At 44.2% G+C, this 27,013-nt stretch overlaps 1 protein-coding gene across 1 annotated transcript in view; it reads right to left on the bottom strand.

Moving 5' to 3' along the window:
- cdh24b (cadherin 24, type 2b) overlaps window positions 1-27,013 on the bottom strand; it is a gene marked incomplete at both ends in the record, with an annotated part of 97,214 nt that overhangs the window by 6,304 nt on the left and 63,897 nt on the right. Inside the window, 3 exons of the mRNA XM_079530389.1 lie at window positions 1,038-1,248; window positions 14,499-14,834; window positions 22,667-22,784. Of these exons, the coding sequence (XP_079386515.1) occupies window positions 1,038-1,248; window positions 14,499-14,834; window positions 22,667-22,784 (665 nt within the window). The remainder of the gene's footprint in view (window positions 1-1,037; window positions 1,249-14,498; window positions 14,835-22,666; window positions 22,785-27,013) is intronic.

The raw sequence follows: 27,013 nt of genomic DNA, 5'->3' as shown, positions 1-27,013 counted from the left end.
GATGCGATAGCCTTACTGTCTGTCTGTGCATTTTGATCAGTGACTGATTCTGACCTGGGACTTCACAGCCCGATCAATCACTTAAGTGGATCAATTGAGTACCGGGGGGGAAAGATGAATGTGCTAGAGCTGACGAGGGAGTTCACCAACCCTCTGCCCCCCCCCCCCCCCCCCCCCCACCTACCCCTTCGCTGCTTTCTGAAGGACCTGCCAATTACATATGCCATGGTGTACAGTGTACTAACCAACTGACAAGCACTCATGCAATATTCATCTTCAATTCACACACACACACACACACACACACACACACACACACACACACACACACACACACACACACACACACACACACACACACACACACACACACACACACACACACACACACACACACACACACACACACACACACTGTCCTTGAGCAAGACAATGAACCTCTAACTGCTCCTAATGAGCAGGTTGGTGCCTTTCATGCATGTCCCTCGGTGTGTGGGTGTGTGATGAATGTGTGAAATACGCTGTAAAAGGTGCGATATAAATGTATGACGTGCCATATAGGACAGAATTTTAAATTACCTCACACTGACACATTATACAAGATATTTAAATTACCTCACACTGATATTTAAATGACCTCACACTGACACATCTATACATATCAGATATTCGCACTTGCAGAATACTTGGAGAAAGCGTGGGACAAACGGGCAAAGAAAACATAAATGTATATGTATATGTATATTTATTTCTGTTTTTGGGTATTAACCCAATATTTTCTATTATTTTTGTGTAGTTTCTGTGATCAGGAAGTGAATGTGATTTTGTTTATTTATGTTTTTGGTGTCTTATGATCCCGTAAGGGATAGGTCTTTTATGACAAGACTAAACTAGTTCATTTTTGGAACCATGAACTTCACACACACACACACACACACACACACACACACACACACACACACACACACACACACACACACACACGTTTCCTGCTGTCCAGGGTGAAGGTATAGCCTATCATAGCCCACTATACTCACACGTTCCTGCTGTCCAGGGTGCGGTAGCCGCGCGCAGAGCGCGAGCTGCAGGGGGCGCTCTGCAGCGCGGCGATGTCGAAGGCGGCCGTGTCGGCCTCGCCGCCGCCCTCGTCGTCGTACGTGATGATGTTCTCGCGCACGTCGTCCTCCTCCAGCGGCGACAGAGAGTCTCGCTTCTGACGGCGGAGGGACAGGGACAGCCCGCTGACCGCTACGTAGAGGGGTGGAGAATTGTGATTGTTACAGAATCGTCTAATCGCAGTTATTTGAGATAATCGTAATTTATTTTGTCATAATAATCACCGTAATCGTTGATTCGTTTACATGTTGAAAGATGTTCGTACATAAAATAATTGCGTTAACAGCAGATCTACAAGCTTACAACTTCAGTTAAAACAGCTGAACGCGCTAAACACGCCTTTTGTTTTATATTTTTAATTCGTCGATTTTTTTTGATCACTTTTAAGGTTTCCCTCTGACATCGTGAAGAGAATGACGCTTTAACCCATTTTGACCTGAGATCAGATTCTAAAAATGTCTGTTTGAAAATTACGATTTTTCAAAAATAGCAGACCTACAAGCTCGTAGCGCGGCACTCGGTGCCGCGCTATGAGCTTGTAGATCTGCTATTTTTCAATAGCTAAAGCATTACATAATGCTAACACCAAAAGGGTTTCCCGCCCAAAATGGGTTAAGATGATGTAACCAAAAATCGAACTCACTGCATGGCTTGCAAGGGCTTCTGGGAAACTGAGGCCCAATGCGTTGCCTATACGGTGCGTGTCGGCTGCTTCCTGCTGAACCCCCGATTCAAACACAAACCATGGGACTATTTTCAGGTGGATTTTCATGAATTGGAGTTACAACAAGTGACGCCGTCATTCTTCAAAGGTTAGTGTAAACACCGGCAGGGAACGGGAGTTAGATATTGTTTTATAACGCAGTAATCCTGATCCTGGTGGATCTCTAATACACGGAGGTGGGTGGGGTGGGGTGTTGGTTCTCGTCAATTGGTTGTGAATCTTCTTGACGGTGGTATTTGTTTTTAATATATATTTAGTTTTTATTTTCAATTTTTCACAAAATACACAGACCACCCATCCACGGCCCTCCCCCTCCCCACATACATAGAAGACAGCACAGTTACAGCATAATAACAATAATATTATACAAAAAACGTGGAAAAAAACAAAACAAAACAAAACAAGAAGAGACAAATCTACTATACAGAGAAAATTGTTTCCGGAAGCAATCGATCCAGACTGAGATAGCTGAAAATAACTAACCTATAACATTTCTGATACAGGTAAGGACACATTTTCCATATAATTCAAATAAGGTTGCCAAATCTTCAAAAATGTTTCAAACCCTTTCGAATTTCTCAAAATATAAGTAATCTTCTCAAGAGGAACACAACTGTTCATTTCTGAGAACCATCTTGCGATAGGTGTGTGGGGGGGGGGGGGGGGGGGGGGTCAGACTTCCATGTTATTGCAATACATTTTCTAGCAACCCCGAGTGCAACCTCTATAAATTTGATTGTGTGTCTTCCTAGATTTACACTGATTGCTTGACGGTGGTATTAAATTGTTTGGATTGTTTATTGTAATTCCTTCAATTGCTGTAAGCACGTGAGGATTATTTTATTTTGATGTTCGTAGGATATAGGCATTTATAAGCTTTCAGCTTCAGCCTATATCCCTTTGATCACCTCCAGTTCCTTTTTGTTATCTAACCGTGTGTTAACAAACCTCAACAAATACGTTGTTTTGTTACTGTGAAGATGATCAAATAAACTAAACTAAACTAAATGTGTTAATTGTCGTATCTGCCCTGTGCACCTTTTCATTACGAAGCCTAAAAGGAAACCAGATGTTACTCTTTCCAATGCCAAAAACACAATTAAATCGTTAATCGCAATTATTTGTCTCTGCTAAATGCCTCCTCCATCCTCCTTATTCTGTTCCAAAAACATTATTAGCCTGAGTGGATGATACAATTACCAAATGTTTTTTGGTAATTGTGAAATATCCCTTTAAGTAAAAGTATCAATACTGCAATGTAAGAAATTGCAAGTCAAAGTCTGCAGGGAACGTGCACACATAGACATCAAAGGGGGCTGAAGTAAAATAAAAGTACTTCTAAAGTATACTTAATTAAGTACAGTACTTGAGTAAATGTATACTCAGTTACTTTACACCACTGTGGATAAGTGGATGGAGAGATAGACGGAGGGATGGAGTGGTGGGTGGATGGACAGACTGATGATAGGGTAGTTGGACAGACATACGGATAGATGGATGGATGGTGGGTGGATGGACAGACTGATGATAGGGTAGTTGGACAGACATACGGATAGATGGATGGATGGTGGGATGATAGGGGTGATAGGGTAGTTGGACAGACACACGGATGGATGGATGGATGGATGGTGGGATGATAGGGGTGATAGGGTAGTTGGACAGACATACGGATAGATGGATGGATGGTGGGATGATAGGGGTGATAGGGTAGTTGGACAGACACACGGATGGATGGATGGATGGATGGTGGGATGATAGGGGTGATAGGGTAGTTGGACAGACATACGGATAGATGGATGGATGGTGGGATGATAGGGGTGATAGGGTAGTTGGACAGACATACGGATAGATGGATGGTGGGATGGTTGAATAGACGGATGGATGGATGGATGGATAGATGGATGGTGGGTGGATGGACAGACTGTTGGCGGGGTGGGATGGTTGAATAGACGGATGGATAGATGGATGGATGGTGGGATGGTTGAATAGACGGATGGATGGAGAGAAGGAGGAAGGAGAGAGGGAGGAGGATGTGAAGATGGGGTTGGAGGAAAGCAGAGGAAGGAAGTAGGTTAGAGGGAAACGGGGGTGCGTGGCGTGCGGGGAGGAGAAGTTTGAAAACACAGAGTTAACTGATGTGAGGAAAAAAACAGAGGTACTGTAACCATATACGGTTCAGGAAAGTTTGGAGACGCAGAAACAGGCGGTGAGGAGGGTTTAGAGAGAGATGAGACGGGCAGAGAGGAAACCAAACCAGAAATCAGAAGAGGCCTAGGATTACAGCGCTGGTTATATGATATCTACGGGCTGCACGCTGTCCAGTGTGTAAGTGACTTTGAGCCGAGGCCAGGCACATGGACGCTGCTATTCTGACTTTGAGCCGAGGCCAGGCACATGGACGCTGCTATTCTCCCGGCGCTCTGGGCCGGCGCTCTGGGCGCACTACCAAAAACTCCAGCTCTCCGGCATCCTTCAAACAAGTCCACATAGGCTCCAACTTCAGACACGCGTGGATTTTTTTTTATTTTCGATATTCTCCAACTGTGCCTGAGTTAGAGATTTTCACTTTTTGTTCTTTGCAAGAGATTTGTTTTTTCATTTCTATTGGGCAGATGTCCAGAATTCCTTTCACACACACACACACACACACACACACACACACACACACACACACACACACACACACACACACACACACACACACACACACACACAGAGAGAGAGAACCATACCACACAGCAGTATTTCACACATACTGTAAATTACAAAAAATAACTACAGAATACATCCACTTCACTGGCCTACTGCTACAGAACCACCAGGGAAACGAGAAGAGAGAATCAATTCTAACTAAATACCCCAAAACTGAAACAGAAATGCAAATGAACCAACGCCGATGTGTCTGTGTTGTCAACGAGGAATAATGAGAGCACCGCTTGCAAAAACAAAATATCCCGTGAAACTGGGCCGCCGTCAGTGCAGCGCAAATTTACAGCCAAAGTGTAACCGCTTTATCACGCACAGAATAGACCAATTCATTACAAAGCACCTTAGACGACATCGCTTGTCAAGTCGCAGAGCACGGCTAAAAACAACACGTTGTTTTAAAGTAACGAGTGACAACAGGATGCTATGGCATCCAAGGCAAGAACGTCTGGAGTATATACAGTAAGTTGGATCACATGCAAATCCACCTTATTCATGTCAGTTTACGTTTCCAGTGTCTCTCCAAATATACTAACTACAGCACCGTTGGAGGCCATCGATATTGTCCTTTTCTTTTTGCTGAGGTTTGCGTGATCTGCGCAAAAGGACAGTTAACCCATTTTGGGCGGGAACCCCTTTTGGTGTTATAATTTAGCTATTGAAAAATAGCAGATCTACAAGCTCATAGCGCGCCACCGAGTGGCGCGCTATGAGCTTGTAGGTCTGCTATTTTTGAAAAATTGTGAAAATATTTATTTCAGAAAACTGGAGGATTTAGAAGGATTTTTTAAAATGTTGAGGTCAGGCCTAAATGGGTCAAATGATAAGGGACAATATCGGTGGCACCCAACTGTACAGTAAGAACAAGTTGGATCACATGCAAATCCACCTTATTCATGTCAGTTTACGTTTCCAGTGTCTCTCCAAATATACTATACTACAGTACATCATGCAGGGGCAGGAATGTGAATTGCTAAAAGAGAAGAGATCCCATAGGACAGAAGACAGATTTTCGAGTATTGCAAGTTCAAGTTCTGGTGGGTTATTGACAACCATGTATGGAATCGATTGATATACAGTAGTACTGTGTGCAGGCGATTCACTGCTCAGAGTAGCTTTGGAGACCAAGCAAGCAACTGTAGACCTCGTCTCTGACACCTTCAGATGCTTGAAGCCCTTCTCCAAGAAGTATATGCATGAGGCTGCAATCATGTCTTGAACATTCAGTCAACCTTTTGTACCAGGGACATTGGAAACATCTTCTGGGATGGATGGAGTGCTGTGTAAATATGCGGTGAGGGAGGGGTCAGGGGTCATGGACTGCTTCAATACTCCCAACACGACCCTCATACCGTTATGTTTCGTGGTCTAACACAGCAGTGCTGAATGCTGAATAGACTGAGCTATTACACGGCAGCAGCACTATGTTACACTTTGTTGTACAATGGTGTGTCACCCAGTGTCAATAGATCCGCTATTTTCGCTTTTTCTGAATGTTTGGCGATGTTGATGACGTGCCCAAAATAGGAACGTTGTTTTTCGACATGCGTCGTTCCTTATCAATCTATCAGATTGTATTGTCACTTCCACAATATACACTCTGGGCATACGTTGGCGCAAAATACCCTTCTCCACAACTCAATATACACTCTGGGCATACGTTGGAGCAAAATACCCTTCTCCACAACTCAATATACACTCTGGGCATACGTTGGAGCAAAATACCCTTCTCCACAACTCAATATACACTCTGGGCATACATTGGAGCAAAATACCCTTCTCCACAACTCAATATACACTGGTCATACGTTGGAGCAAAATACCCTTCTCCACAACTCAATATACACTCTGGGCATACGTTGGAGCAAAATACCCTTCTCCACAACTCAATATACACTCTGGGCATACGTTGGAGCAAAATACCCTTCTCCAAACTCAATATACTCTGGGCATACGTTGGAGCAAAATACCCTTCTCCACAACTCAATATACACTCTGGGCATACGTTGGAGCAAAATACCCTTCTCCACAACTCAATATACACTCTGGGCATACGTTGGAGCAAAATACCCTTCTCCACAACTCAATATACACTCTGGGCATACGTTGGAGCAAAATACCCTTCTCCACAACTCAATATACACTCTGGGCATACGTTGGAGCAAAATACCCTTCTCCACAACTCAATATACACTCTGGGCATACGTTGGAGCAAAATACCCTTCTCCACAACTCAATATACACTCTGGGCATACGTTGGAGCAAAATACCCTTCTCCACAACTCAATATACACTCTGGGCATACGTTGGAGCAAAATACCCTTCTCCACAACTCAATATACACTCTGGGCATACAGAGGAGCAAAATACCCTTCTCCACAACTCAATATACACTCTGGGCATACAGAGGAGCAAAATACCCTTCTCCACAACTCAATATACACTCTGGGCATACGTTGGAGCAAAATACCCTTCTCCACAACTCAATATACACTCTGGGCATACGTTGGAGCAAAATACCCTTCTCCACAACTCAATATACACTCTGGGCATACATTGGAGCAAAATACCCTTCTCCACAACTCAATATACACTGGTCATACGTTGGAGCAAAATACCCTTCTCCACAACTCAATATACACTCTGGGCATACGTTGGAGCAAAATACCCTTCTCCACAACTCAATATACACTCTGGGCATACGTTGGAGCAAAATACCCTTCTCCAAACTCAATATACTCTGGGCATACGTTGGAGCAAAATACCCTTCTCCACAACTCAATATACACTCTGGGCATACGTTGGAGCAAAATACCCTTCTCCACAACTCAATATACACTCTGGGCATACGTTGGAGCAAAATACCCTTCTCCACAACTCAATATACACTCTGGGCATACGTTGGAGCAAAATACCCTTCTCCACAACTCAATATACACTCTGGGCATACGTTGGAGCAAAATACCCTTCTCCACAACTCAATATACACTCTGGGCATACGTTGGAGCAAAATACCCTTCTCCACAACTCAATATACACTCTGGGCATACGTTGGAGCAAAATACCCTTCTCCACAACTCAATATACACTCTGGGCATACGTTGGAGCAAAATACCCTTCTCCACAACTCAATATACACTCTGGGCATACGTTGGAGCAAAATACCCTTCTCCACAACTCAATATACACTCTGGGCATACAGAGGAGCAGAATACCCTTCTCCACAACTCAATATACACTGGGCATACAGAGGAGCAAAATACCCTTCTCCACAACTCAATATACACTCTGGGCATACAGAGGAGCAAAATACCCTTCTCCACAACTCAATATACACTCTGGGCATACAGAGGAGCAAAATACCCTTCTCCACAACTCAATATACACTCTGGGCATACGTTGGAGCAAAATACCCTTCTCCACAACTCAATACACTCTGGGCATACAGAGGAGGGACTCATGATGCTTCACATTTAACAATAGACACATTGAAAAGACTCAAAGCCTTTTATGAAAAGAGTAAAGAGAGTAAAGAGAGCATGCGGACGACATTGACAGGAGAAAGTGCTGATGCATTCAAAGTACAATATAGATAAAGTGCTATTCATCTCTCAGGATGTTGGCCTTGGGGGCAATATATCAGGTTCCTTCCTTCTCTTGCAATGACTGTATGACAGTGTCTATAGGTAATGGTATTCACTTTTCTTATGTTGATTTTTTACAAACAATTCTGCCACTGCACAGTGCACAACACATTATGTGTAACGAGTTGGTGTCGCCTACTCCACACCCTTGCATCAGTCAGTGCAGGGAAGCTGTATAGTGTATAGAGGGTGCTATCGCAGCCATACTTGTCCTCAGACTTCAGACAACTTTGTATTTGACCCGTTTCTTTGATCAAATAGAATGTTCTTGGAAAGAGTGGGGGGCGAGCTGCCTCTTTCAATTTGCTTCACACTGTCGAATTGTGTTAAATTGAGACAACATTCTTTGACCCAAGTTAAACTGTATTGGAAACGAGTAAAAGTATTCCCACTTAAACCGGTGGAATTTACTTTTCAGTTCAGGGGGAAAAAAAGATTTATTAGCAATTGTGGTTTCTCTGCCTATACCACACGAGCAGAAGCGTTTTACCAAGTGCCCTCAGGCACTGTACAAGGAAGTACTTCATTACTTCTAGGAAATAGAAGTGTCCCTGGGCAAGATGACAATGGAGGCTGATGGCAAAAACACTATACTGTGCAATTCGGGGGAAGAAAAACAAGATGCTTCCCAGATCATTTTCACCAGAACCCAAACTCCTGCAGTTTTGATTTCACATTACAGAGATATTTATCTATCATTATACCCACTGCAGTCCACTGGATCAACCATGGTATAACCCATTCTGGACGGGAACCCCTTTTTGTGTTTTAACTAACAATTATGTTATACTTTAGCTATTGAAAAATAGCAGATCTACAAGCTCATAGCGCGCCACCGAGTGGCGCGCTACGAGCTTGTAGGTCTGCTATTTTTGAAAAATCGTGAACAAAGCGGCACAAATCTTTGAATATATATTCTTTCAGAAGACTTTTTTTTTTATTTCGACCCAGACTTCCCTAAATGGGATAAATAAACAATGCATCATGGTGACAGGCTGGGTGTGTTTGTCCACCATCCCGTCCGTTGCCTGCATGCTGTCTCTCTCTCTGCTCTGTTCATGGTGTCTCTCTCTCTGCTCTGTTCACAGTCAAGTGAGACGCCCCGTTTTAATTAATTTAGGCCTGACGTCGAAATAAAAAAAATGTTCGCTCTGAAAGAATATATATTCAAAGATTTGTGCCGCATTTTCACGATTTTTCAAAAATAGCAGACCTACAAGCTCGTAGCGCGCCACTCGGTGGCGCGCTATGAGCTTGTAGATCTGCTATTTTTCAATAGCTAAAGTATAACATAACACCAAAAGGGGTTCCCGCCCAGAATGGGTTAATTCACCAGCACATCTTTTGTTTTGCTCACTGAATTAAAGATAAATGTGTTGCTGAAGGACTGAAGTCTGGGTCTGTTAATTGCAGCGTGTGGTATACTCCCCTTGACCTCTTTAAAATGCATGAACATAGCGGTAATGTGCTGCTGTGCACGAGGGGCAGGATTGGTTGTAGAAATCAATATGACAAAAGTGAATAACATTACTCCAGACACTGTCACAGTGTCTGGGATAATGTCAAAGTGAATAACATTACTAGTCCAGACACTGTCACAGTGTCTGGGATAATGTCAAAGTGAATAACATTACTCCAGACACTGTCACAGTGTCTGGGATAATGTCAAAGTGAATAACATTACTCCAGACACTGTCACAGTGTCTGGGATAATAACATTACTCCAGACACTGTCCCAGTGTCTGGAGTAATGTAATGGATAATGTCAATAGCATTAATTGAAACTAGTAGGAACCTGGCATAGGGAACGATGCAAGTCAGTATAGAGATTGAAGTTGGGATTGTGTGACTCACTCGCTTATGCAATACCCGTTGTACGTGTTGTCAGAGCATATATATATATATATGATTAGTTTTGTCATTTTTGAGCAGTGCAGCTGCTCCTATGCATAGCTTTGTGTCTGTCTGTATGTCCGTTTGAGCATGGAATGTGCTCATATGATTGGATGTTTGTTTGTGTGTGTGTGTGTGTGTGTGTGTGTGTGTGTGTGTGTGTGTGTGTGTGTGTGTGTGTGTGTGTGTGTGTGTGTGTGTGTGTTTCTATGTTCAGGGCGTTGCTGAAAATGAGCACTTGTGCTCAGCTACTACCCTGGGTAAATAAAGGATAAAAAAGTAAAAAAGTCCCCATCTATGTCTTTTTTTAAACAGTGTGAAAGGAGTGCCCCAGACTACCGCTGCATCTCCTATACAGACCTCCACTATCAGCACACTAGCTCAAATTACCATGCTTCACTATTATTCAAAATACAGGCTATGCTGTACGTGGCCGGTATGAATACAAAAAATGTGAATGTTTTTTTTAAACCGTGCGAAAGGAGCCCCCCAGACTACTGCTCCATTTCCTACACCATTAGCACAATCATCTCAAATGATGAGGTTTCACTATTACTCAAAATAGGGTTCTGCTGCATGTCTCTTAGGCTAATCCGACGTGGAAACAGTGGACTGAGGCTCTTATGAATAATACAAGGCCGTTGGAGCTTGACTGTAGCAGCCCCATGGTGCAGAGCATATGCAGCATCATGCAGCAGGCCTGCAGCTTTCAGAGGGAAAAGTTGAGAACAGATCATTTTTAACAAGCTAGTGGATAGAATCTAGAAGACCCATTCTTTTTTTTTTGAGTCAGCCAAATGAGGCAAATGATGAATTCTTGTCCTAATCAAAAATCGAGTGGTTGAGCCACACAGTAAATGACAGGTCGTGTTCAACTAGGAACAACATGCTTATATGCACTTCATGACTGACTGCACACACGGCCCATCATAGATGCACCTGCTTAAGCACCATGAACTTGACCCATCTTGACCCCACTCGATTCCCATCTGGACGGACCATTAGCTGCATGTCATTTTACTTGCACTCTCTCTATCTTTCCCGTCTCTCTCCATTAACCCTGTCAATATAAATCCTCCCCAAAAAAACTTAAAAAGACATGCCCTTCTCCGTTTATTTCTGACCGTCTTATCGACGGTCCTTATTTTCACCGGAAGATAACAAAATCATCATCATCATCATTTTTTTAACCGCGGTCGAGATCATGGATTTCACAATGCCACGCCAGACTTTCCATTGCCATCCCCAGTTCCTGCTTACTGATGCATTTGTCCCTAGCGATGACATCAGGGAACGACAGTTTTCTACCTCTGGTCTGCTTTGAGGCAGGATTCCAGAGAAAAAGGGAGGGAAGATATAACCTCATTGTCAGCTCAGTAGCAGTGGCCGGCAAACTGTGTTCTTCTGGATCGGACTAGTGAAGAAACACGGCGAAGGTTGCCGTATATTAGATGAATCGATTCTTCCAAGAGAGATTTATATTATATTATATATTATAAACAAAATAAGGACCGTCGATAAGACGGTCAGAAATAAACAGAGAAGGGCTTAACAGCTCAGATGCTCCACGGTGCTGAAACACACCCCTTAAGGCTAAACCCCACATCAGAGGTGTGGCTTCCAAAGGTACCTTTCGCCTGAAAGGTTTTGAAAGGTACCTTTCAAAACCTCAGAGGAAGAGACGGTCAGAACCTAACTGTAGCATGTCAATTTAGGAGGGCATGCGTTAGTCTGACATACGTGGCCAGTTAAGACTCACCCGTGGCGTCCGCGTACGTGCGGTTAGGGTCAGTGTTAGAGTTTAGGGTATGGTTAGTAATGTTGGATTATTGGGATGTTAAACTAACACTATACGCATTACGCACCCTCAATTTAGCTACAGTATCATTATTACTGGATGTGTTCAACATTCAGCAGCTCATGCAGAATGTATATATCTCCAAATAATGAGATCCATTACCTGAAGGTATCGATTTTCTTTATTTCAAACTTAACCCATTTAGGCCAGACGTAGAAAAAAAAAAAAAAGTCTTCTGAAAGAATATACATTCAAAGATTTGTGCCGCATTTTCACGATTTTTCAAAAATAGCAGACCTACAAGCTCATTAGATCTGCTATGAGCTTGTAGATCTGCTATTTTTCAATAGCTAAAGTATAACATAATGCTTAGTTAAAACACCAAAAGGGGTTCCCGCCCAGAATGGGTTAAGTGTCTTGCAGGTTTCTTGTTATTTCAAGTTATCACATCTTATAGTCAACTACATAAAATATATCTCTGTCTTCTGAGGAAGATCAATTTTAAACTGAGGAGGTGTGGCATCACTCAATCTGAAAATGATGTGGTGTAGCTGATCTCATATAGGGTTCCTATAGAGAATCCAACGTAAACGAGGGAAATCCGCCACAGAGAACTTTAATCCATGAGTCCATGTTATGACATTGATTAAAACATAGAATGCCACAGACGAATAACAGTCTAAGTCCACACTATTGATCCATAATGTATAAATGATAGATAAGGGTTCAGGACAACGAGGCCTTTTCGTGGAGGGGTCAGAATGACATTTGGACTTAGACTGTTTTTCGTCTGTGGTACTCTTTGATGTACAAAGAGACAAACTGCACTCAACACCCATGATTTCATGTCTTTTATGCCACTGAATATTTTAGCAAAGTAGATGTTGTCGAGCTACTGTACACCAGGCCAACTACATAGGAAAAAAATCACACCCGTGTGAACTGAGTGGTGTAAGGTCTTATATAGACTGATCAGCTGTGGTCTGACGTAATGTCTGACGTAATGAAATCACACCCGTGTGAACTGGGTGACCATAGCAACCATGCTCATTTTTTGTACGGACAGACACGTGTACGGACAGACACGTAAACTAACAAAGCCAGTTGTAGGAGTGGTTTACACCACTCAAAAAAGCTTCATTATTTAAAGAATCACACCCGTGTGAACTGAGTGGTGCAAGGTCTTATATAGCCTGATCAGCTGTGGTCTGACGTAATGTCAGTGACCATAGTAACCATGCTCATTCTTTTGGGCCCCACATACAGGTACACACAAACACGGATACAAACAAAGCTGGTTGTTGGAGTGGTTTGCACCACTCAAAAACTACATCATCCTGAAAGTATATAGTGAAGCAACCGACAAGCTACTGGGAAATGTAGTTTAAGCTTGTGGCTTACACCTACTTATATCACATTCCTTACAATCTGTGGGATGATTAAACTGACTCCGCCAGACGCTGGCAGGAGGGAACTTGTGAACTCAATACTGCCGCAATCTGGCGGAGTCAGGTTGCGGGATGATGATCACCTTCATGGTACAACAATGTCTTCCTGTCCTGCTGGTAATGTCTTCCAGGATGATAATTCTACAAGGCATGAGCGCTCCAACCGATTGTGACAACGAGGTTCACCATATGCCAGCTGCAGGCCTCTCTGTATTTTGGGCGGGAACCCCTTTTGGTGTTAGCATTATGTTATGCTTTAGCTATTGAAAAATAGCAGATCTACAAGCTCATAGCGCGCCACCGAGTGGCGCGCTATGAGCTTGTAGGTCTGTAATTTTTGAAAAATCGAAGAACCACTGACATAGAAACATAGCTTTTTCAGAAAACTGTCAGGATGTAGAAGACATTTTTAGAATCTGATCTCAGGTCAAAATGGGTTAAGCAGACACAAACCCCCACATTGTTGAAGCAATTACCGAAGGCTGGAGAAACAATGTCCTGCGGTATTATTATCCAGAGGGGTCAAGAAGGCCGTCGTTCGGAATCATTGGGGTCAGCGACGATTGTGTTACGCATTGATCCCAGAAGGAATAAGGCCACCATCAACTAGGCTAGTTCTTCTGTGCATTAACATTAAGCTGTGTGATATTCCTGCTACAATTCTATGCCCATTCAATTCAACCCTCCTCAGTGGTGGAAAGTACATTTACTTCAGTTTACTTAAGTACAATTTTGATGTATTTGTACATCAATACAGGCCCCACAGGGTGGCTGTGGGGCCTGTATGGAGGACAGAGACAAGAGGACATAATGAGACAGACAGCAGGGGGAGTATATGGTGGACAGACAAGACGTGGAAGCAGTGGTGGAAGAAGTACTCAAATGTTTTACTTAGGTAAAAGTATCACTACTGCACTGTAAAAATACTCAAGTAAAGTAAACGTCCACAATTTAAAAAAAAGGCTCATCCAACAATACGTTTGTCTGTAGGCAGGTGGTTATTATGCTTGTAATATATATTATTATGGTTGTAATATAAATTAGGGGAAGTTCTCGATAATAAGGCCTTTTGGCTTCTAACGCCTCAAACACAATATTAACATGCATGTATCTCTCTTCTGTCTTTAAACCTTTTTATGTGCCAACAAAAATAACCTATAAAAACCTACCCAGGAGAGTGGCCACGCAGGCCAGGATGGCCAGCAGGGCGGCGGTGCTGAGCCCGGGGGACGGCAGCGAGGACTGCTGGGGGAGACACACCGTCCCCCCCTCTCTCTCGCGGTGGTCCCACTCGCCCCCCTCCGTCTCCTTCTCGTCCTCTCTCCCCACGGCGCGCGCCCCTCCCCTCAGGCACGGGCACACGGACACCGTGACCGTCCCGGTGCTGGTGAGGCCCGACGTGCCGTCCCGCAGCACCAGGGGGATGTAGAGGGTCAGGGTGGAGGACGCAGCCGAGCGGGACAGAGGCTGCAGCTGAGACAGCAGGACCAGGCTGGCTGTGGGGCCTGTATGGAGGACAGGCAGAGACAAGAGGACATCATGAGACAGACAGCAGGACCAGGCTGGCTGTGGGGCCTGTATGGAGGACAGGCAGAGACAAGAGGACATCATGAGACAGACAGCAGGACCAGGCTGGCTGTGGGGCCTGTATGGAGGACAGACAGAGACAAGAGGACATCATGAGACAGACAGCAGGACCAGACTGGCTGTGGGGCCTGTATGGAGGACAGACAGAGACAAGAGGACATCATGAGACAGACAGCAGGCTGTGGGGAGTATATGGTGGACAGACAAGACGTGGAAGCAGTGGTGGAAGAAGTACTCAAATGTTTTACTTAGGTAAAAGTATCACTACTGCACTGTAGAAATACTCTGTTACAAGTAAACGTCCACAATTTAAAATGTACTTGAGTATAAAAGTATCATAAAAGTACCAAAATTAGAGCTGCACAGTGGCTGCAGTACTGCACTGCATTAATGAACAACACAGTGGCTGTACTGCATTAATGAACAACACAGTGGCTGCACTGCATTAATGAACAACACAGTGGCTGTACTGCACTGCATTAATGAACAACACAGTGGCTGTACTGCACTGTATTAATGAACAACACAGTGGCTGTACTGCACTGCATTAATGAACAACACAGTGGCTGTACTGCACTGCATTAATGAACAACACAGTGGCTGTACTGTACTGTATTAATGAACAACACAGTGGCTGTACTGTACTGCATTAATGAACAACACAGTGGCTGCACTGTATTAATGAACAACACAGTGGCTGTACTGCACTGCATTAATGAACAACACAGTGGCTGTACTGCATTAATGAACAACACAGTGGCTGCACTGCATTAATGAAGGACACAGTGGCTGTACTGCACTGCATTAATGAACAACACAGTGGCTGTACTGCACTGCATTAATGAACAACACAGTGGCTGTACTGCACTGCATTAATGAACAACACAGTGGCTGTACTGCACTGCATTAATGAACAACACAGTGGCTGTACTGCATTAATGAACAACACAGTGGCTGTACTGCACTGCATTAATGAACAACACAGTGGCTGTACTGCACTGCATTAATGAACAACACAGTGGCTGCACTGCACTGCATTAATGAACAACAGTGGCTGTACTGCACTGCATTAATGAACAACACAGTGGCTGTACTGCACTGCATTAATGAACAACACAGTGGCTGTACTGCACTGCATTAATGAACAACACAGTGGCTGTACTGCACTGCATTAATGAACAACACAGTGGCTGTACTGCATTAATGAACAACACAGTGGCTGTACTGCATTAATGAACAACACAGTGGCTGTACTGCACTGCATTAATGAACAACACAGTGGCTGTACTGTACTGTATTAATGAACAACACAGTGGCTGTACTGTACTGTATTAATGAACAACACAGTGGCTGTACTGCACTGCATTAATGAACAACACAGTGGCTGTACTGTACTGTATTAATAAACAACACAGTGGCTGTACTGCACTGCATTAATGAACAACACAGTGGCTGCACTGCACTGTATTAATGAACAACACAGTGGCTGCACTGCATTAATGAACAACACAGTGGCTGTACTGCATTAATGAACAACACAGTGGCTGTACTGCACTGCATTAATGAACAACACAGTGGCTGTACTGCATTAATGAACAACACAGTGGCTGTACTGCACTGTATTAATGAACAACACAGTGGCAGTACTGCACTGCATTAATGAACAACACAGTGGCTGTACTGCATTAATGAACAACACAGTGGCTGTACTGCACTGTATTAATGAACAACACAGTGGCTGTACTGTACTGTATTAATGAACAACACAGTGGCTGTACTGCACTGCATTAATGAACAACACAGTGGCTGTACTGTACTGCATTAATGAACAACACAGTGGCTGTACTGCACTGCATTAATGAACAACACAGTGGCTGCACTGCACTGTATTAATGAACAACACAGTGGCTGCACTGCATTAATGAACAACACAGTGGCTGTACTGCATTAATGAACAACACAGTGGCTGTACTGCACTGCATTAATGAACAACACAGTGGCTGTACTGCATTAATGAACAACACAGTGGCTGTACTGCACTGCATTAATGAACAACACAGTGGCTGTACTGCATTAATGAACAACACAGTGGCTGTACTGCACTGTATTAATGAACAACACAGTGGCTGTACTGCACTGCATTAATGAACAACACAGTGGCTGTACTGCACTGTATTAATGAACAACACAGTGGCTGTACTGCACTGCATTAATGAACAACACAGTGGCTGTACTGCACTGCATTAATGAACAACACAGTGGCTGTACTGCACTGTATTAATGAACAACACAGTGGCTGTACTGCACTGTATTAATGAACAACACAGTGGCTGTACTGCACTGCATTAATGAACAACACAGTGGCTGTACTGCACTGTATTAATGAACAACACAGTGGCTGCACTGCATTAATGAACAACACAGTGGCTGTGCTGCACTGTATTAATGAACAACACAGTGGCAGTACTGCATTAATGAACAACACAGTGGCTGTACTGCACTGCATTAATGAACAACACAGTGGCTGTACTGCACTGCATTAATGAACAACACAGTGGCTGTACTGCACTGCATTAATGAACAACACAGTGGCTGTACTGCACTGCATTAATAAACAACACAGTGGCTGTACTGCACTGCATTAATGAACAACACAGTGGCTGTACTGCACTGTATTAATGAACAACACAGTGGCTGTACTGCACTGTATTAATGAACAACACAGTGGCAGTACTGCATTAATGAACAACACAGTGGCTGCACTGCATTAATGAACAACACAGTGGCTGTACTGCACTGCATTAATGAACAACACAGTGGCTGTACTGCATTAATGAACAACACAGTGGCTGTACTGCACTGTATTAATGAACAACACAGTGGCTGTACTGCACTGCATTAATGAACAACACAGTGGCTGTACTGCACTGTATTAATGAACAACACAGTGGCTGTACTGCACTGCATTAATGAACAACACAGTGGCTGTACTGCACTGCATTAATGAACAACACAGTGGCTGTACTGCACTGTATTAATGAACAACACAGTGGCTGTACTGCACTGTATTAATGAACAACACAGTGGCTGTACTGCACTGCATTAATGAACAACACAGTGGCTGTACTGCACTGTATTAATGAACAACACAGTGGCTGCACTGCATTAATGAACAACACAGTGGCTGTGCTGCACTGTATTAATGAACAACACAGTGGCAGTACTGCATTAATGAACAACACAGTGGCTGTACTGCACTGCATTAATGAACAACACAGTGGCTGTACTGCACTGCATTAATGAACAACACAGTGGCTGTACTGCACTGCATTAATGAACAACACAGTGGCTGTACTGCACTGCATTAATAAACAACACAGTGGCTGTACTGCACTGCATTAATGAACAACACAGTGGCTGTACTGCACTGTATTAATGAACAACACAGTGGCTGTACTGCACTGTATTAATGAACAACACAGTGGCAGTACTGCATTAATGAACAACACAGTGGCAGTACTGCATTAATGAACAACACAGTGGCTGTACTGTACTGTATTAATGAACAACACAGTGGCTGCACTGCATTAATGAACAACACAGTGGCTGTACTGCATTAATGAACAACACAGTGGCTGCACTGCATTAATGAACAACACAGTGGCTGTACTGCACTGCATTAATGAACAACACAGTGGCTGTACTGCATTAATGAACAACACAGTGGCTGTACTGCACTGTATTAATGAACAACACAGTGGCAGTACTGCACTGCATTAATGAACAACACAGTGGCTGTACTGCACTGTATTAATGAACAACACAGTGGCTGTACTGCACTGCATTAATGAACAACACAGTGGCTGTACTGCACTGTATTAATGAACAACACAGTGGCTGTACTGCACTGCATTAATGAACAACACAGTGGCTGTACTGCACTGCATTAATGAACAACACAGTGGCTGTACTGCACTGTATTAATGAACAACACAGTGGCTGTACTGCACTGTATTAATGAACAACACAGTGGATGTACTGCACTGCATTAATGAACAACACAGTGGCTGTACTGCACTGTATTAATGAACAACACAGTGGCTGTACTGCACTGCATTAATGAACAACACAGTGGCTGTACTGCACTGTATTAATGAACAACACAGTGGCTGTACTGCACTGCATTAATGAACAACACAGTGGCTGTACTGCACTGCATTAATGAACAACACAGTGGCTGTACTGCACTGTATTAATGAACAACACAGTGGCTGTACTGCACTGCATTAATGAACAACACAGTGGCTGTACTGCACTGTATTAATGAACAACACAGTGGCTGTACTGCACTGCATTAATGAACAACACAGTGGCTGTACTGCACTGCATTAATGAACAACACAGTGGCTGTGCTGCACTGTATTAATGAACAACACAGTGGCAGTACTGCATTAATGAACAACACAGTGGCTGTACTGCACTGCATTAATGAACAACACAGTGGCTGTACTGCACTGCATTAATGAACAACACAGTGGCTGTACTGCACTGCATTAATGAACAACACAGTGGCTGTACTGCACTGCATTAATAAACAACACAGTGGCTGTACTGCACTGCATTAATGAACAACACAGTGGCTGTACTGCACTGTATTAATGAACAACACAGTGGCTGTACTGCACTGTATTAATGAACAACACTGTGGCTGTACTGCACTGCATTAATGAACAACACAGTGGCAGTACTGCATTAATGAACAACACAGTGGCTGTACTGTACTGTATTAATGAACAACACAGTGGCTGCACTGCATTAATGAACAACACAGTGGCTGTACTGCATTAATGAACAACACAGTGGCTGCACTGCATTAATGAACAACACAGTGGCTGCACTGCATTAATGAACAACACAGTGGCTGCACTGCATTAATGAACAACACATTGGCTGTACTGCACTGCATTAATGAACAACACAGTGGCTGTACTGCATTAATGAACAACACAGTGGCTGTACTGTACTGCATTAATGAACAACACAGTGGCTGTACTGCATTAATGAACAACACAGTGGCTGTACTGCACTGCATTAATGAACAACACAGTGGCTGTACTGCACTGCATTAATGAACAACACAGTGGCTGCACTGCATTAATGAACAACACAGTGGCTGCACTGCATTAATGAACAACACAGTGGCTGTACTGCACTGCATTAATGAACAACACAGTGGCTGCACTGCATTAATGAACAACACAGTGGCTGTACTGTACTGCATTAATGAACAACACAGTGGCTGTACTGTACTGCATTAATGAACAACACAGTGGCTGTACTGCATTAATGAACAACACAGTGGCTGTACTGCACTGCATTAATGAACAACACAGTGGCTGCACTGCATTAATGAACAACACAGTGGCTGTACTGTACTGCATTAATGAACAACACAGTGGCTGCACTGCATTAATGAACAACACAGTGGCTGTACTGCATTAATGAACAACACAGTGGCTGTACTGCACTGCATTAATGAACAACACAGTGGCTGTACTGCACTAATGAACACCACAGTGGCTGTACTGCACTGCATTAATGAACAACACAGTGGCTGCACTGCATTAATGAACAACACAGTGGCTGTACTGCATTAATGAACAACACAGTGGCTGTACTGCACTGCATTAATGAACAACACAGTGGCTGCACTGCATTAATGAACAACACAGTGGCTGTACTGCATTAATGAACAACACAGTGGCTGTACTGCACTGCATTAATGAACAACACAGTGGCTGTACTGCATTAATGAACAACACAGTGGCTGTACTGCACTGCATTAATGAACAACACAGTGGCTGCACTGCATTAATGAACAACACAGTGGCTGTACTGCATTAATGAACAACACAGTGGCTGTACTGCACTGCATTAATGAACAACACAGTGGCTGTACTGTATTAATGAACAACACAGTGGCTGTACTGCACTGCATTAATGAACAACACAGTGGCTGTACTGCACTGCATTAATGAACAACACAGTGGCTGTACTGCACTGTATTAATGAACAACACACGTTGCATAACTGTAAAGGAACAAGTGAGTTTGAAACAACTCACTTTCAAACATTATTCCACTTCCTCTGCATTGTTTATAACTATGGTGAGAGTGTTCCAGAGAGTGCATGAGGGGGCTACAGTATGGTAATTAGGTAGGTGTAGGAATATAGGGACGGACGGATGAACAGACAGACAGACAGACAGACAGACAGACAGACAGACAGACAGACAGACAGACAGACAGTGTGGGTGTGCGTGCGTGCGTGCGTGCGTGCGTGCGTGCGTGCGTGTGCGTGCGTGCGTGCGACATGTGTGGGTGGGTTTTGTGTGCAGGTGGCCATGCTGTATGCGTGAATGCTTAAGGCTTCAGGGACACGCGTGTGTCAGAGACAAAGAGACAGGATGGAAATGAAATGAACGCCAAGAAAGAAAACACCAAGACAATCAGAACGGATTGAATCAATAATGGCTTCAATGTCCCTAAAGCTCACCTGCCGAGAGAGAGAGAGAGAGAGAGAGAGAGAGAGAGAGAGAGAGAGAGAGAGAGAGAGAGAGAGAGAGAGAGAGAGAGAGAGAGAGAGAGAGAGAGAGAGATGGATGCGGAGGATGGTGGAAAGCAAACATGAGGGCTGAAAACAAAAGAAGGGAGGATAACAGAGCGAAACAATGGAGCCAGTGGAGTGGGAGAGATGGATGGCAGGGGAGAGAGACACAGACAGAGAGCCAGGAAGATGGACAGGGAGAGAGAGAGAGAGAGAGAGAGAGGTGGGAGATGGTGACACAGGGAATACGCCAGGAATAGACAACAAACAGAGAACCACAGAGAAAGAAAGAAAGAAAGAAAGAAAGAAAGAAAGAAAGAAAGAAAGAAAGAAAGAAAGAAAGAAAGAAAGAAAGACCTGGACGACCTTACGCCGTATGTACAGTACAGGCTCAACTTGTAACTTAGATAGCATTTTATGTATAGCACTCTATAGTGTATACGCATAGTTTCATTATACAGATATTCCACTGGAAAGTTCTTAGCTCATGATTCTTGATGAGTATTTGATGAGTATTTCTTACGTATTTGATGAATTTGATGTATACTGTATGTGTTGTTCTTGCTTACTGTAAGATGTATATGTGTTGTTCTTGCTTACTGTAAGTCGCTCTGGAGAGAGAGAGAGAGAGAGAGAGAGAGAGAGAGAGAGAGAGAGAGAGAGAGCGAGAGAGAGAGAGAGAGAGAGAGAGAGAGAGAGAGAGAGAGAGAGAGAGAGAGAGTGACAGAGACAGAGACAGGGACAGAGAGACAGAGAGAGAGAGAGAGAGAGAGAGAGAGAGAGAGAGAGAGAGAGAGAGAGAGAGAGAGAGAGAGAGAGAGAGAGAGAGAGAGAGACAGACAGAGACAGGGACAGGGACAGAGAGACAGAGTGAGAGAGAGAGAGAGAGAGAGAGAGAGAGAGAGAGAGAGAGAGAGAGAGTGACAGAGACAGAGACAGAGACAGAGAGACAGAGTGACAGAGAGAGAGAGAGAGAGTGACAGAGACAGAGACAGAGACAGAGAGAGAGAGAGAGAGAGAGTGACAGAGACAGAGACAGAGACAGAGAGAGAGAGAGAGAGAGAGAGAGAGAGACAGGGACAGAGAGACAGAGAGAGAGGGGGGGGGGGAGGGGACGGGGACGCCCATGCTATAGAGAACATACCGCCGCTGTCCCGGACGCTGAAGTTGAGTGCGGTGCTGGACTCCGGCGGGATGCTGAAATACACAGCGCTGTCGTTCCCACCCTCGTCTCTATCAATCGCCCGCAGCACCTGCACCACCTGCACCACACAGAGAGATAACGCAAGGCCGGGGGAGGGGGGGGGGGGAGGAGACAGAGAGAGTTAGACCAATAAGACCAATAAGAAGAAATGTCTTCTAAATCCTGACAGTTGTCTGGAGAAAAAAAAAAGAAAAAAATAAATTTTCACGATTATTATTTTTTTTGCAGATATACAACCTTGTAGCGTGGCACTCGGTGCCACGCTATGAGCTTGTAGATCTGCTATTTTTCAACAGCTAAAATATGGTTAAATGTGGTTGAACGCCAAACCCAGATGCGTTCCAGATATCAATGGGTTAGGTAGAGAAAACAAAACAAAAAGAATGAAAACCACAAGGAGATGGAAAGCAGACAGATTGAAAAAAGACGGCAAGAGGTAATGAAAGGAGCACTTAATGTTTTTTCTCAGGTTCTTTTCCCCCATCACTAAACCTGCACCATTAGTAGTCTAGAGCCAGATTCAAAACAAACCCAACCAATTACAATACGGAGTCAGGCTTGCAAGGAGACGTGTGTGTGTGTGCGTGTGCGTGTGTGTGTGTGTGTGTGTGTGTGTGTGTGTGTGTGTGTGCGGGCGGACGCATGCGGACGCACGTGCGCGTGTCTGATACCGGCGTGCAATAAGTAATTATGTTCAGTGTTCAAACGCAGGTGGAATTTTACGCCGAGCTCGGATACCGTGCAAGACAATTGTAAAGTATCACTAATAGAAATGCCGACTATTTAACAACAATGCAGACCTTAATCGCTTCCTAAGAAATGTTAGTTTCACACTTTGGTTTCAAACAGACAGGGTTGGCGGCTAGTTAGAGCAGGGTGTGGGCAACTTTGAAGATGGAGAGGGCCACAATAGTTCCACACTCACTCCGGAGGAGTGCACATACAAAAAAAACAATACATTCTAATCATTCAGCTACTAATATACGCTGAAGTAATTCAAAATGGGTCAATGTTTGGAATTGTATAGCAGCTGAAATAAATAAGTATGGCATATTACAACCTGTGTCAACCTGAGAGACCTGAAAGAATAATATATCAGAATGCAGATATTAATCTGCGGACCACATTAAGTGAAGGTGGGGGCCTCATGTGGCCCCCAGGCCGCCAGTTGCCCATGTATGAGTTAGAGGGCACACTTAACGCTATACCAAAAATGCAGACAAATGTATCTCAAAACCCTTTTTTATGGCCCAAACCAGTGGGGAATTCTTTCATGAGGGAATAACATTTAGTATAAGCTGTCTATCTTTCCAACGTTCTTTAGAGGACTAGTTAAGAGTTGCAGAGCGAGGCGGTGTATGCTAAAAGCACCAGCCAGAGCCGCGAGGCCTTGAGAGTGATGGATGCAAGGTCGCATTATTGGGCCCTCAGGCTCTTGGCTGATGATAAGTGCAAATGTGGATATAGCAGTATTGTATGTGCACGCTCGCACGCACGCACGCAAACCCACCTGCCACCCGCACGCACGCACGCACGCACGCACGCACGCACGCACGCACGCACGCACGCACGCACGCACGCACGCAAACCCACCCACCCGCACGCAAACCCACCCGCACGCTCGCACGCACGCACGCACGCAGCGCCGTCGCCACGGGGGGGGCACTAGGGGGAAATGCCCCACCCAGATAGACTTTGTGCCCCCCCAGTCCAGAACCCTACACCACCATTATTTTTAATGTTTTACAGGTTCAAAATATATATAAAATATATATAATGTGTTCTTTTCATGTTCTTTGGGTTTATAATAAATATACATTTTCTAATGAATTCATAGTAATAAAAATGCAATAATAAAAAGTACACTGGCAATAGTCTGCAAATGCATGGTTGCGCCTAGTCGGATTCGTTTTGATGCAGCGCACCAAACGCTACGTCATTACCTGTGTTGCCACGCAGAGCGGATCAATTCAAATATTTTCAGACTTCAGTCACAGTGAAAACAAACCCAAACCAGTACAATTGAATCATGGATATAAGGAACTGGCTCAAAGCCAAAACACCAAACTCTAACCCACCAGCACCTAAAGAAAGGCAGACTGATGATGAAAAAGAAGACGGTCCTGAAGCCACCGCTACGTTGCCTGTTGTTAATATTATGGGGAGTTGTTCGAGCACCGAGGCAGAGGCAGAGGAGCAGCAGGCCCCTACTGCTGCAGCAACTTCCACAGCCGGTCGCAGCAGGTCAACTTTCGGACCTCCACCACCACCGCATGCTTCTCCACCAGAGGATCTTGGTTCCGACACACCGAATCAGGTGAAACGGGACAAATACCCAAGTAGCATGCACTCTCTAAAGAGCATTTGACGTGTGCCGACATTTGGAGGGAGAGAGACAGACGCGCTCAGACTGACACTGAAGTCTCAACGTTGGTGAATACTGAACAGTTGGATAGAAACCGATACTACATGTCGTCCCTCATAGACATAATCGGATTTCTGGCATCAAATCAGTTGCCTTTGAGGGGAACACTGGATGCATTCAATGATATGTCAGAAGGGGGCAGTGGACTGTTCCTTTCCCTTTTTCAATACACGCTCAAAAAAGACACCAAGCTTGCCAAAATAATGACACATATTCCACGCCATGCAACTTATACAAGTCCTGCCATTCAAAATCAAATGATAGAAGCAATGAGCAGCGTGGTAACAGAAGCCATTGTAAAGGACATAGGCACGCATTGCACGTGACCCCACGAGCTGTGAGAACGTTTCCATAGTGGTGCGTTTTATATCAGAGGAAAGTAAAGAAGTGACAGAGCGCCTAGTTACTATGGCAACCACACAAGTCGGCGACGCCGCAACACTCACTGACACAATATTACAAGAACTCGCAAAAGTTGGGCTCAGCTCTGATAAAATATTGAGTCAGTGTTATGATGGCGCTTCCGTCATGTCAGGGAAGCATGGAGGGGTCCAAAAACTACTGCAGAATAAACTTGGCCGAGAAATTCCCTACGTCCATTGTTTCAATCACCAGCTCCACCTTGTGGTTGTCCACAAGGTGGAGAGGGCAATCGGCGACTTCTTTGATGTTTGTGGCATGCTGTTTAATTTCTTCAGAAAGCCCACTGTTGCTGTTCACTACAAAGGTGATACCCTGAAGCGCCTCTTGGATCAGCGCTGGCCAGGCCATCTGGCCACGGTCTCAGTGATCCTTAAAAACATGGAGGATATCACTGCAGTACTGTCAGAGGTAAACAACACCCGGGCCTACGGTTCGGATGTTAGAGTGGAGGCAGTTGGACTTCTTCACCATGTGCAAGAACCCAACTTTGTGTTTATTGGGCATGCAGTACAGAAGATATTAATGCTGCTGGACGCACCAAACCAACAGCTACAAGCTGAGGGAATGAACTTCCTCACTGGAGTAAAACTTGTGCGCAGTGCAACAGATTGTGTTTGTGAGCTGAGATGTGACACTGCATTTTCGGAGTTATGGAATACAGCCACCAATAACAACAATACACCGGTGTCGGTGGCTCGCCGAGGCCGAGCCACCCGCAGCAGCGGCTCCACCACCACCAACCAAAAGGAAACGTAAAATGAACAGTAACCTTGCAGCCTACGTTGTTGAGGAAAGTGTGGGACAAGGAGGACACAACGAAATCAACACAGAGACGGAGATGAAAAGACTCTACTACAGTGCCATTGATGCTGTTCTGGGAGAGATAGATGCTCGCTTTAGCGAACGTGACGGGAAACTGATTCCTGCATTGACAGCTCCGGACCCAGCCGCGACAGAAAGTTTCCTCGATGCCACAAAAGTTAAACCAATCCTGGATTTGGTAGGGGTCGAGATAGTAACACAGTACACTGTTGCACGCGAATACCTACTGTCAGAAATGAAAGAGGCAGGCCCAGAAGAGAAATGGACCATTCAGAAAATACTGTCAGAACACCACAAAACACTTAAATCAATGCCCACTGTATTTCTACCACTCCGACTGGCCCTGGTGTTTGGCGCGTCAACAGCAACATGTGAGAATTCTTTCTCAACTCTAAAGAGCGTCTTTACCAACCGTAGACGCACCATGCTTTATGTAAGGAAGGCAAGACTTGTACAGCTGGCTTTTGAAAAGGACTTAACCAAGAAATGCAACACTGAATGGAAGGACGCTGTTCTGAGGAAGTTCCACGCAGGTCACAATCGCCGCCTTCAGCTCTTCTAATGGTGAGTGAAATAAATAAATTAACATACACCTACGTCTCTTATATTTTAGTTGA

The sequence above is a fragment of the Electrona antarctica genome, assembly GCF_951216825.1.
Source record: "Electrona antarctica genome assembly, chromosome: 1".
Lineage (NCBI taxonomy): Eukaryota > Metazoa > Chordata > Actinopteri > Myctophiformes > Myctophidae > Electrona > Electrona antarctica.
This window is presented reverse-complemented; position numbering and strand designations above follow the sequence as displayed.